The sequence below is a fragment of the Eulemur rufifrons genome, chromosome 10 (assembly GCF_041146395.1).
Source record: "Eulemur rufifrons isolate Redbay chromosome 10, OSU_ERuf_1, whole genome shotgun sequence".
In the NCBI taxonomy this organism is placed as follows: Eukaryota; Metazoa; Chordata; class Mammalia; order Primates; family Lemuridae; genus Eulemur; species Eulemur rufifrons.
In genome coordinates, this window is record NC_090992.1 from 10,840,937 (window position 1) to 10,853,768 (window position 12,832).

General features: G+C 41.6%; 1 protein-coding gene across 1 annotated transcript; it reads right to left on the bottom strand.

Moving 5' to 3' along the window:
• Nucleotides 1–1,991: 1,991 nt before the first annotated feature.
• On the bottom strand, nt 1,992–12,566 carry GRXCR2 (glutaredoxin and cysteine rich domain containing 2). The gene is made up of 3 exons (XM_069483579.1): nt 12,231–12,566; nt 6,259–6,486; nt 1,992–2,174 (listed from the first exon to the last, which is right to left on the bottom strand). Exons 1-3 carry the CDS (start codon nt 12,564–12,566, stop codon nt 1,992–1,994), a joined length of 747 nt encoding a protein of 248 aa, XP_069339680.1.
• Between the last annotated feature and the right edge of the window lie 266 nt (nt 12,567–12,832).

Consider the following 12,832-nt stretch of genomic DNA (forward strand, 5'->3'; position numbering starts at 1 on the left):
TTTATCACATACATACATATATTTATCCTATAAATGTATATGTTTAGTTGTCTATATTCCCTCACCAAAATGTAAGCTCCACAGGGACCGGGATTTTGTTTGTTTAGCCTACTGACATCTTCAGTGCTCCATAAACATTAATTGATAGTCAACAATAAAGTATTATATACCTAAAATTTTGTTAAGAGGGTAAATCTCACGTTGTGTTCCTACTGCAATAAGAAATCCTTATGGAATGAATAAAATGTGATCATTGGTAGACGTACTCATTAGGTGATGAAAAACACCACAGGCTCTTAAGAGCATGGGGTCAGGAACGGAAGCTGACAATGGTCACACCTCCTCCCCTGGGCAGCCTAACACCAGGAAGGCTAAGTTAGGTGCCCCTTCCATGTGCTCCGAATATTCCCTGTAATCACCTATCCCAGCACTTGTCAGGCTGTATTGCAATTATCTGTTTATGTAGCCGTCTCCACCAAAACTGCAAGTTCCATGAGATTCCAAAGGGGAACTGCCTCTCTGGGTAACACTATCCATCAAGCACCTCCCAGTACTGTCCCGTGTGCAGAGGAGCTCAGACAATGTGGTCAAATGTTCCTGTCAAAAGTAGAATACACTGAAAGGTCTCTTGACATCACTCCTTTCTCTGGTATTCTGGAAAGGCAGAAGAGCCAACAGCTGTAAGAAAACATAACCAGAGGTAGTTAAGTATAGAAGCAAAGAAAGCTGGTGGATGCTAGTAAGTTCTGGGTACAAAAGGACAAATGTATCATGGCTTTGAAAAATATTTTAATCTTTTTTATTAGAACTATTTATATTGTCTGAAAAGCATTGCATCGTTGAATGATTTTAACAGCTGAATGTTAGAGAATAACAAATTATTAAGTTATGAAATCAAAATCATTATGGAAAGCAATGGGTCTTAAGAGAGAACAGATTTTACAGTGTCATTCTCAAGGGCTATGGAGAGTGGGTGTTAGAGCTCCAAAAGTTCATTAACAAAAATATTTTTCTCATTTTATAACCAACTTTAAGAGAAAAGAATCTTTGATTAGTATGTGTATTCATGGACAGTGGAAACACAATTACTAAAAAGCAGCCTTGCTTAATTTTTCTTTTAGAGGTTTCCAGTAGATAACCTATAATATGTCCATAGTCCTCTTTGAAGAAATTGTGGCTAGATTTTAGACTTAAAATAGATGTTTTTGTTCAGGGGCTAGAAGAAGTCCTATCACCCACACATACTTAAGCACCAAATTTATCATAAATAGCTTTGACTTGGCTAATAACCTCAGTAGGTTGAGGCATGCAAAAGTGTCTTATCTCATCTTAACCTAAGAAGTAGCACTGCTCACTTGCCTATGTGGTTATTTTCCAAGCACGTCACAAGGGAGAAGCTTAGGACTTTGAAAGGAAAGGCTCCTCAGCTCGCCTGTCTCCAGCATGAACACCCGATTTTGCCTGTGGTAGCCTTCTGGTGCATTCAGCATTAGCTGTCCCTTTCCTCTTCTGCTTAATTAGAAATTCAATTTGACCAATAACGATTTGAGGTGCATTATAAGCAACCGAAATTCAATTCGTCAGAAACCTGCCTTTTTATTCCTTTCTTACCGCATAATTCTGCAAAATTTAACTCCCAACCAGAAAATGACTTCAACCTGCTGGCTGAAGTGTACATTTATTTGTTCACTGGCGCAAGGCGAAAACTGAGCTAAGTCAAGTGAGATACTCTCACACGTTCCTGGAAGGATAATTTTAGAACCAGCTTCAAAGCAGACTCTAATTCGAAAATGCCCCTACCACTTAGACTCACACGGAGATGTTACCAGCTTCACGAAATGTCATCAGATAATTGAGTTTTGCCAGCAGTGGACGTGATTGCAGGTGCTCTGGCCTCCTTGCAGGGAGGGGCAGGAGGAGGGGGAGGGGGCAGTTTATTAGAAACAGCTTTAGGGAGGGTGCCATAAAAGCAGGCATGCAAAAGCCATGGGCTATTGATTGCAAATCTGGCAGGGCTGCAGGCCGTTCTCATTGCAGGCAGGGCACCTCAGGGCCCGATAGGACTCCTTAAATCTGTTGGCCAGCATCGAGAACTTGCTGCCGTGGCACAGAGAGCAGGTGGCACTGCCTGACCCTCGGCAGTGAAAACAGTTGTCCTCAGGAAGCTCCCCTTCCTGCAAGAGACAGGTCAGGGTTGAGTTAGAGCCATCGTTCACATGCAGGTCAAAATAGCACTTGGGCAGAGGCTGGGGCAGAACTAGGGGAAAATGCTTCCCACAAACGCCAGTGAGGGAACTGGCCAGGACATGGATTATCACAGCAAGTTTATCAGAGAGCATTTCCCTGGTGGACATCTCTAAGACAGCATCTGCTGCCACCACACCACGCATTCCAAGACTTTATATTCTTCATCGTCCTTGTCACCATCTGATGTGTTATTTCTGTAAGCTCCGTAAGGGCAGGAACTTCATTTTTATCATTGCCAAATGCTAATAGTGAACCCTTGTAGCATGGCGGATAGGTGCCAGGTGCCATTCTAAGAGCTTTCTATATATCAATCCACCTAATCCTCACAAAATCCCAGCGAGATAGTATGAGTATTATCATCCCTGTGTCACAGATGGGAAAATAAGATACTGAGAAGTCATTTGCCAATGGTGACACACACAGCTTGGAAGAGGAAAAGGCAGGTTTTGATCTCAGGGAGTTGAACACCAGAATTCATGCTCCTAATGACTACATACACAGCCTCTCATTGTAGCTGTCCAATAGTAGGTGCTCAAGAAAGATCGTTCGTAACTGAGAGACTGAGTGGATGAATGAACGAATCAATCAATCAATCAATAAGTGTTACAATCCTTCAAAGCTTAGCTCTGAATTCTCCCAGTACTTTATCTTTATTCTCTTTGAGAGCTGCGTAAGGCCCAGTGATTAAGAGCTCTGTACTTTGGAGTTAATCAATTAGAACTGAAGCTGTTGTCTGACATCAGCTGGGTAGCTTAGACAGTTCCCTTAGCCTCTCTCCAGTCTGTTTCTTTACCTGTGAAATGGTAATAATAACGTTTACCCTTCTGAGCAGCTGGACTATTAAATGAGAGAATATATGTAATGCAATATTATCTGTCTGATCCTATAAAAGTTAGTTCACTTCTAAGCCTTGCCAACAAGTCCTGGACTCCCACCCTCCAGAAAATGCCCCTTGGCTATTGTCTTGCTCTTGCCCTAAGACATGTTAAGGAAGTTGGCAATATTCTTACTCATTTAGACTATGAACCTTCCAAGAAATAAGGGGAGATACCAGATCAAAACCCAGTGAATCAAGTAACAAGTCCTGTCCATTTCACCTTCTAAACATCTCACATCCATCCCATTCTCTTCACCCTGCAAGCATCAATCCTAGCCCAGGTGCCCACCAACTCTGGCATGAATGCAGTGTGGACCCCTGCCTCTGGTCCTGTGGGGTGTTCCCTGCCCACTGATGCAGCCTCATTAAGTTGCCCGCAGTAGTGACTGCCACATAGAAAGCACTCAGTGCAATGCTGTGATCACAGCTCACTACAGCCTTGAACTCCTGGGTTCATGGGATCCTTCAGGAAACCTTTTAATGAATTCTTGCCCTTCAGATAAAACCTCAGGGCATTTAAACTTTTTTGTCACCTCTTTCATCAGGCTCTTGTCCTTGGGCCTTTCTGTACTTGGTCTCCAGGGACCTTTCCCCACCCACTCCCAACCCAGCCGACTCCTGCTTGTTCCCAGAGGTCAGCTTAGCAGCTCTTTCTCCAAAAAGCCTTGCCCCAACCCCCCCTCCTGACCAGGTGCACCCCCCATGGCACCTGTACTGCCCCTAGCATGGCAGGTCTCACTCTGCTGAGAGCTCCTGCTCACTAGACAGGAAGCTCTCTGCACTAGTGTCTTTTCACCATCGCGTCCCAAACATCTAGCACAGTGCCTGGCACAATGTTTGTGCGGAATGAATAAACAAACAAAACAATGATGTATGGAGAAGCTTCCTGTTCTTAAATTCTAGGAACCAGCAAGACAGCTGGAGTCCACTGGGCAGCTCCACTCAACTGACACAGCTTTCTTTTCTAACTGAAGGATAAAAATAATCTCTGAAAGGGAGGAATAAGTTTTGAAAGTAGCTCCATTATGCTGCAAAGTGCCTAAGAAGGTATTGAACTTTATTAATTCTATTTTTTAAAATTATTTTTGTTTCTGTTTTTAGAGATGGGGTCTTACTCTGTTGCCCAGGCTGGAATGCAATGGCACAATCATAGCTCACTGCAACCTCTGTAGCCTCGAACTCCTGGGCTCGAGTGATCCTCCCATCTCAGCCTCACAAGTAGCTGGGACGACAGGCATGAGCCACCACACCCAGCTTGAATGTTATTAATTCTAATTTAATTAATTAATTTTATTAATTCTAGATTTAGGGAATAGAAGTGATTACTCATCTAACAAAAATTGAAATTATGCCTATGCACCCTTGTGTTAATACTTTATTGATTATTGCCATATTTTAATATATCAACTAAAAAGAAATGTGTTTTCTTCTTAAAGTATTCAAAATAAATATATTTGCCAAAATATACATAAGGCAAATTGCCACAATCCATTTTCCTGCCAGATCCATTATGCTTTATGTTTTGGATTTGATCCCTGTGAGATTTTAATGATGTAAGTCAATGTTGCCCAAGAAAGTACAGTAAAATCCTACCAGAATGCTATACATGTGATCCAAGAATTCATTTGCATAAAATGTCAGGTCTGTTAGAAAATAATGAAAGATGGATGAAATGATCTGGTGAGCCTGCTGTAGAGAACAAAAACAAATCTTCAATCAAATTATATCTCATGTCCCATTCTAGGGTGCATTGTTAGAGTTTCCATCCTTATCCTGGGTTACAACTCTGTCTCCAACCACTCACCCTCCACATGCTTTTTCTATTCATTCAGTTACTTCAACAAGTATTGAATGAGTACTACTCTATACAACGTGTGTGTACTATAAGCCTCTTTCTTCCTTTCTCAGTATTTTCTAAAGTATTCTCAAAAATACTTAGTAGGGGGATATAGAACAGAGTTGCACAGTATAGCTTAGGTTCTAGAACCTGACAGACCCTCCAATTCACCTCTTACTAGCTCCAGGACCAGGGAGAAGGGCCTGATCTTTCATTGCAGACTCAAAGGTTTGTACTGCCCTAAAGACAGTAACCAGCACCAATCTAAAGACTGCGTAACAGGGCAGTTATGATCATAAGATTGGTTGACAGATCGACCTAGATTTGACTACTGGCTCTAGTGATCTCTGGCAAGTTACTTGACCTCTGTGAGCCTCAGTTTCCCCTGCTGCAGAATGAAAATATTAATAATACCTACCTCACAGGGTCCTTGTGAGAATTAAATGGACTGCTGCATAGACAGCATTGGGCAAGCTGCCTGGCTATCACGAGCCCTCAATAGTAAATGGCAGCTATTAGGATGATGATGATGATGATGATGATTACTACGATTTCAAAGGTGAGATCACATAAAGCATAAAGAAGCCCAGATGATTTATGGCCTCACATCCACTGAGCACAAAGCCAAAATTTTCCCCTTCCACCTTTTACTGTAGCTCGATTCAATCATTTTTCTCCTTCTCTTTGATAGTTAATGCAGAGACCCAAGCCCAGCCTGGCTTTCAGCTGTGCCCTGCTCTTTCATCAGATTCTCACTCCTGCCCTGCTCCATATAACAGAACAAAGAGTCTCTTGGTCAGAAGGGGCTCCTTGATGTTCTCTGACCCTCGCTTTTAGGATAAAGCTTGTCTGGGCATTTACTGCATGAGGGATTGGGCAAACACGTAGCAATTTAAAACAGAGTTTAAAGGACAGACAAGTGAAGTATAACCTTTCACGTCAACCTTCTGCTGCACACCTCTGTCCTAGTTTACAGCATGACAGTTAAAAAAAAAACACGGATCTCTCCAAATTGAATTTAAAGGTAATTGTCATATCAGGCCTACTCTTGCTTTTTTATTCAGACCTGCAGTGTGACCCACATCTTACCATTTCTGGCTCTTTTCTGAAAATATATGCTCCTACAAGTTACAATCTGGTATGAGAAATAATAGAATTAAAGAATTTTACATTGAGATATCTTAGGTAGTCACATTCAAAAGTTTTTACTTAAGTAGTGCACAATTGAGCCAATTTGGAGACCCTCACTGTAGGGTTGGCTACGAGTAGGACAGGCATGGCAAGCTCTGTGACGCACCTGTGTGTACCGGTTATGCGGGAACACGCCTTCCGCCTCCAGCAAAGGCCCGTCACTCTGGTCCCTGTCTCCGTAGCTTTCCTCTTTGCTCATCAGAGACTCTTCCTCAACCCCTTCTTCATTCTGGAGAATTTTCCTCATGAAGTCTCTCTTGTCCATTGGGGTTCGAATGATTTTCAGGTTGTTCGTGTAGATGATTATCTTTCCAAAATCTATGATAGGTGGGGGCTAGAGAAATGGAGAATGAGCATGGAAACTTCACCACCAAATACAGGGCTGCAGAATCTGTCCAACATCCCAGGAAACAGGAGAGGAGGAACTTCTACCATCCAACACTTGTGATCCCATTAGACCCCAAAGCTACAGCTCATTCTCTGGTTTGTTCTCTCTGAAAGCCATGAAAACCAGCTTCCTCAGCGGTAACCAATCAAAGCCGAACTGCTCAGAGTGCAAGGCTCTGCAGGGCAGCGGCTGAGCTTCCACCCCTGCTGTATGCCCCAGCAGCCACGGCACGGCTGGGCACTATGAGTGCTTAATACATGCAAGCACTTTTTCTCATTTTATATAAATATCCCTCCAAATTTTTCTCTGCATAAATAATATTAATAAATGCCATTTATTGAGCACCATTTGTGTGTCAGGATGCATGTCTTACCAATGTTACCTCACTTTCCCCCCAACATCCCTCTGAGGGAGATGCTATGATTTCCATATTTTGCAGGTGAGAAGACTGAGTCTCAGTGCGGTCAGGTGCCTTGCCAAGGTGACAGAGTTACTCAGGGAATGTGGCTTGGATTGCAACCCAAGGATGTCACACTGAAGCCCATATTCTTACTACCTACACTGCACTATTGACAAGCATTTCCCCCCAAAATATAGGATCATAGTGTATATACTCTGTTGTAACCTATTTTTTCATTATCCATGTAATATGAAAATCTTTTCATGTCAATAAGTAGACTCTAAAGCATCATTATTAAGAGCGTATGTTCCCTCACACGGAATTGCCATGTGTTACTTAATCATTTGCTCAGGAATAAATTTGGGCAATAGCACGATGCAGTAGAGAAAGCAGCCTGGGAAGCGCTTTGTGATTTCTTGACCAAGAACTCATATTTTACCAAGAGTTAGGACAGCTTGGAGGGACATTGCGTTGGATTCCAGTCCTACTGTCTACCTATTGTGCGATATACAAGAGTCACATAGCGTCTTAGAACTTCAATTTGTTCATCTGCAAATGGGCTAACATCTAGCTGGTAGGCACTGCCACAGACAAACTAGTTATTAAAATGCAGAAATACTTCCATATTGGGTGGCAAACAGGTGCTGTCCTGAGACTCCTGAGTGCCCTCCTGTTACTCCAGCTTCCCCTTAGGGATCCTCTAAAATCCCAAAACTCAGTTATATGAGATTTAATACTTAGGACCCCTAGTCTCAGGCCCCTGCCTCAATGCTCTGCTGGCTTCCATACTGATTGGGCAATGTTCCTGTGGTTAAATATTTTGACTCTCATCCCTGAAGCCAATTACATTAAGTTCTGGGGGATGGGAGGTGCTATGAAAAATGTAGCAAATATAGTGTTTGCAAAAGCTGGAGACACTATGCAAATGGTGGGCATCATTACCATCGTTATTATTAAAAACCGTTCTTCAGTTGTGGGTGCACAATCGTGCCACACAACTGAATACCTCAGCATGAACTATTCTGTCCTGCTTATAGAACTGTACGATCAAATCTATCTAAATGCTACAGTTAAGCAGCCTCGCATGTATTTTGTCAAAATCTGGTGTGAGCAAGACTTCAGCGTTCAGGTTCCCCTCCCTGAAACACCCATGGAGTTTTCAATAATTATTTATTAAGCCGCAAGCTTCCTATGTGGCCCTGTTTTCTCTCCCTCTCGTCAAGGGATTGTGTAGCAGCTTCCATTTCCTATTGTTTTATGCAGGCTGGATTCCAGTTTCACACTCTGGAATATCAGTTTCTGAACATCAGAAGATAAGGACGGTGGTACTTTTGGAAGGTTCCATTTCTACTTCCAGTAATGGCCAAAGAGGTTCAGTTTCTAGGGAGCTTTTTCATAGCTAGAGCTGGTTTTGTTTTTCAAGACAAAGCTCTCAATATGCTAAGAGAATATGAGATCACCTGGTCCAGCCCCCTGCCTCTAAGTTGGTCAATATCCAGGACACCCCCCATAACAAATTTATTTTAATGTACCCCAAAGATGGAGGGTCTCAAATCACCCTTAAGGTGTGTAAGTTTCAGTCACCCTGACAGCCGAATTCTTCCCTGTGTCTGAAGAAACTCTCTGGGTGTAAGTAAAGTTCATGTTATCCGATTACATTAATTGCCTGTGAGGAACACCCACTCTTGAATTACAGAGGGCAGAATGGAGCCAAGAATTTTTCATTTCCTTCCACAGTGCCCAGAATGACAACCTATGTGATTGAGCATTTTCAACTACGCTGGTGTCTGTGGCAACATGCTTAGAGATTGTTAATCAGGCTCTCCGAAAGCCTTCCATTGCTCTGTTTTTAAATGCAGAAATGCCTTATTAGGTACTAGATGTGCAGTGGGCTTTGGAGTCAGACAGACCTGAATTCAAATTCTATTCAAATGTTATTCCACAACTGTGTGAGATTTTCAAATTGTTTAACCGCTATGAACTTCTGTTTTTCCAATTTGTAAAACTCTCCTAGAAATATCATGAAGATGAAATTACAAAATATATACAAAATAGACGTTCATTAAATGTTACTTCCCTATCTTTTCGCTTTCATTCTTTTTATGAACCTTGTAAACTCCAAGGTTCGTAAATTGAAGTTGGTTTTAATTCCTTAAACTATGTTAATTAATTATAACCACCTTCTCTACCCATCACATACAAGACTCAGCATTTCTTTGATCAGAACCTGCTCTTTATCGATCACAATTGTGGGCACATTTGCTGAGCATACACAACAACGTGCCAGGCACAATGCTAAGAGCTTCTTATGTATTGTCTTTTTTAATTGCCACACAACTCTCTTTACGTAGGCGCTTTTATTACCTTCATCTCATAGAGGATGATGTCGAAGCTCTGCAAAGTTAAGTAGCTTGCTCAAGCGTACACAGTAAATGGGTAGAACTGGACATCAAGCCCAGGTTTTGTTGTGGCTGTTGTTATTGTTGTTGTTGTTTGAGATGGGTCCCTCTCTGTCACACAGGCTGCAGTGCAGTGGCCCAATCAATGGCTCACTGTAACTTTGAACTCCCGGGCTCAAGCGATCCTCCTGCCTCTCAGCCTCCCCAGAAGCTGGGACTACAGGCGCAAGCCACCATGTCTGGCTAATTTAAAAAAAAAATTTTTTTTTTTTAAAAACAGGATCTCGATATGTTGCCCCGGCTTGTCTCAAACTTCTGGCCTCAAGCAATCCTCCTGCTTCGGCCTCTCAAAGTGCTGGGATTACAGGTGTGAGCCACTGGGCTCAGCCCAAGCCTGGGTTTGACTGACATCAGAGCCCTTGTTTTTTTTTTATAAGTCATTATTATTATTGTGGTAAAATATACATGACATCAAATTTACCATTTCAATCATTTCTAAGTGCACAGTTCAATGGCATTAAGTACATTCCCACTGTTGTGCAACCATCACCACCGTCCAACTCCAGAACACGTTCTTCTTCCTCAAATGAAACTCTATATCCATTAAACAGTAATTCCTCCTTCGCCCCTACCCCAGCTCCTACCAACCACCATTCTACTGCCTGTCTCTATGAATTTGACCACCCTAGGTACCTCATATAAGTGAAATCTGACAGTATTTATCTTTTTGTGACTGGCTTATTTCACACATAATGTCTCCAAGATTCAGCCACATTGTAGCATGTGTCAAAATGTCCTTCCTTTTTAAGGCTGAATAATATTCCATTGTATGTATATACCACATTTTCTTGTTTATTCATTCATCAATCAATGGGCATGTGGTTCGTTTCTACCTTTAGGCAATTATGAATAATACTGTTATGAACAATGGTATACAAATATCTGTTTGAGTTCACAGCCTTTGGTTTGAATCGTTGCACATCACTGTTACCTGATGTGGTGTCATAACTAGTATTTACTAAGAGTTATTTTATAATTGGATTCACTATTGAAAATCATGACATCCCAGCTCTCATTTCCTTATGTTTCATAAACACCACATTGACAAAGGGCTTCAGTGGAGGATGCTGCGTGAATCCATCTTGGATGCTCTCAGGCTCAGAGGCTGGCTAAGACTGGGATGGGGCACTGGATCAGGCAACAGAGAAAACAGTAGCTGGACCAAGCAGCTGAACTAAACCTTCAACACAGTCTCTAGAGTACTGTGTTTTAACCAACTGAGCCATGCTTCAGTGAAGACTCGTTTACCTAGATTTATAAATCCACGTCAAACCATACATTTATATAAATGCCAAATCTGGCACATGACTTATGAATGTCAAGCAATCCAAAATTATCTACCATGGCTTTGTACAAGGTCTGTATGAACTATAACTTTGTAAATTCTAAACCTACAAATAAGATACAGTTAAAACGAAATACTGTAAGTGCATGGCATAGCCAAGTACCAAGACCATAAGAAGCACTCAATAGATGGCAGATATTATTATCATCATTATTATTATGTAATAATCATGTTCTCTAAGAAGGAACATGCCCTAAAGCAAAAAGTATGAAGAATCAGAAGACCCAGATTCTTATGATTCTGCACCTAATCACCCTGTAATACCAAGTGGGTCCCTTAACAACTTGGCACTCAATTTTCCTCATCTGCAAAATGGGAATGACCATACTTTGCCCTCTTCCCCCAGGTTGTGATAGAGACCCAATATGATAGATACAGATAGAATATTAAGTGACAGCATTTTGTAATGCATAAGGTACTTCGTTAACATAAGGTGTTGTTCATTCCTGCCTCCTTTAACATTAAAAAGAGACCTAGCATTATCTTTGATAATTGCAGACATGCCCACAATTTTACTAATGCCAGCAAAGCCAATAATACATTTGTCTGCAACAGATACATTATCTATTCCTTTCAGAAACTAACAATAAAAATAATTGGAGAATAATTATCTGAATTTCACACTTTAAAGATGAGAACACATCCTGGTGTGCTATTCATTAATAATGTGGATATATTATATAATTGTATTTAATCTTTTTTATAAGACATCCATGGTCCCACTGACAGAGAACATATACATATTTCCTGTGAATTTTGGAAGTCAGTGAATATTTTCCGGATTCCTTTAGTTTAAAAGAAAATCATGTATGGGCTTTTGATTATCCATGGTATCGGGGAAGTAATTGAAATTCACAGATTAAACACATGCTTCAACTGAACTATTAGCTCAAACTGCTTCCCCACATAACATCTCTTCTGGCTGATTTCTTTTTCACCATCTCCTCCCAGGACTCCACTGCCCACACTTCATGCTAATGAGCAATGGAAAGGCAACGTAAATAAATAAACATTTTTAAAAAGCAGACAGTAGAAAGACCATAGGGGTAAAAAACAAGACATGGATAAACCACAAGCTAAATAATTGGCTGGAATAAAATGAGCACCTTCAAACATTCAGCTCTTTCATGAAACAAAATGACCCACTTCTGCATAATTTTCTAAAACGGCAGTCTGGCAACCTGGTGACCGCTGAACCTCTATTTAATTTACATCTGAGAAAACCCAAAGATCCAATTACAATGTATTGCTCTGGGTGGAATTTGAATACTATATATGCTCATTGCACTTCCCGATGAGTAGTCAACAAGCATGTTATTTTTGTCCCAGAAATATTCTAACAGCGGCTTCCCATTTGGTGCACCTATAGCTCTGGCTCGTACTAGAGCATGAGTAAGATACAAATCCAAAGACTTTAGGTGTTTCTCTGAACACAGTTTCGGGGCAGCCCTACCCTGAAAGCTTATATGCCACACACAATACCAACCTTATGGTCATTCGCCTTGTAATCGTTGAACAGAGGCTGGCTGCCTGCCAAAGTATAGGCATTGCCCTCTCTAAACACGCTGATCCTCTGAGCAGTCAGCTTAGGGGAGCACAGTGGGGGTTTGGGAGCTTCCCCAGACCCATAAACCCCATCCATTGGTTCAAGGGACTCTTGGAGAAAACTGTGAGGGTATTCTTCCTTTGGTGACTCTAATTCCTGCCCGTCTTCAAAGACCTGCTTCAATACTCGGCCACTATAGGAGGAGGAGATTTTAAATCGTACTTTCCGGGGTTTGCCATCATTCTTCTGATTCAGCTTCTTCTCGGGGTCCTCCATCAGAAGACAGCTCACCCTGTGATTTCCAGGCTTCCGTGTAGCCAGTGAAACTTGGGCCTCTGAGAAAAAGGCATTTTATCTCCTGCATATAATTAATTCAAGTTGTTGCTAGGGTATGGTCAGTTTACAGCAACTGACACCCATCCATTAAATATTGATAGACCCTCATGAAAAGGAAGGCGATTGTGGGTTTATGGAGTGGATGGAACACAAGACAAGATTGGTTCTTCTCATAAGTCCAAGCTCACCCATAACTTCACCCCCAA

What these genes read in the sequence shown, in the direction of transcription:
- GRXCR2 (XM_069483579.1), bottom strand. Translation starts at nt 12,566, where the DNA reads ATGGAGGACCCCGAGAAGAAGCTGAATCAGAAGAATGATGGCAAACCC. An exon ending in ACAAGGCGAATGACCATAAG is followed by an intron (nt 6,487 to 12,230) that starts GTTGGTATTGTG and finishes CCATTTCTCTAG; the next exon opens with CCCCCACCTATCATAGATTT. An exon ending in CGCATAACCGGTACACACAG is followed by an intron (nt 2,175 to 6,258) that starts GTGCGTCACAGA and finishes TGTCTCTTGCAG; the next exon opens with GAAGGGGAGCTTCCTGAGGA.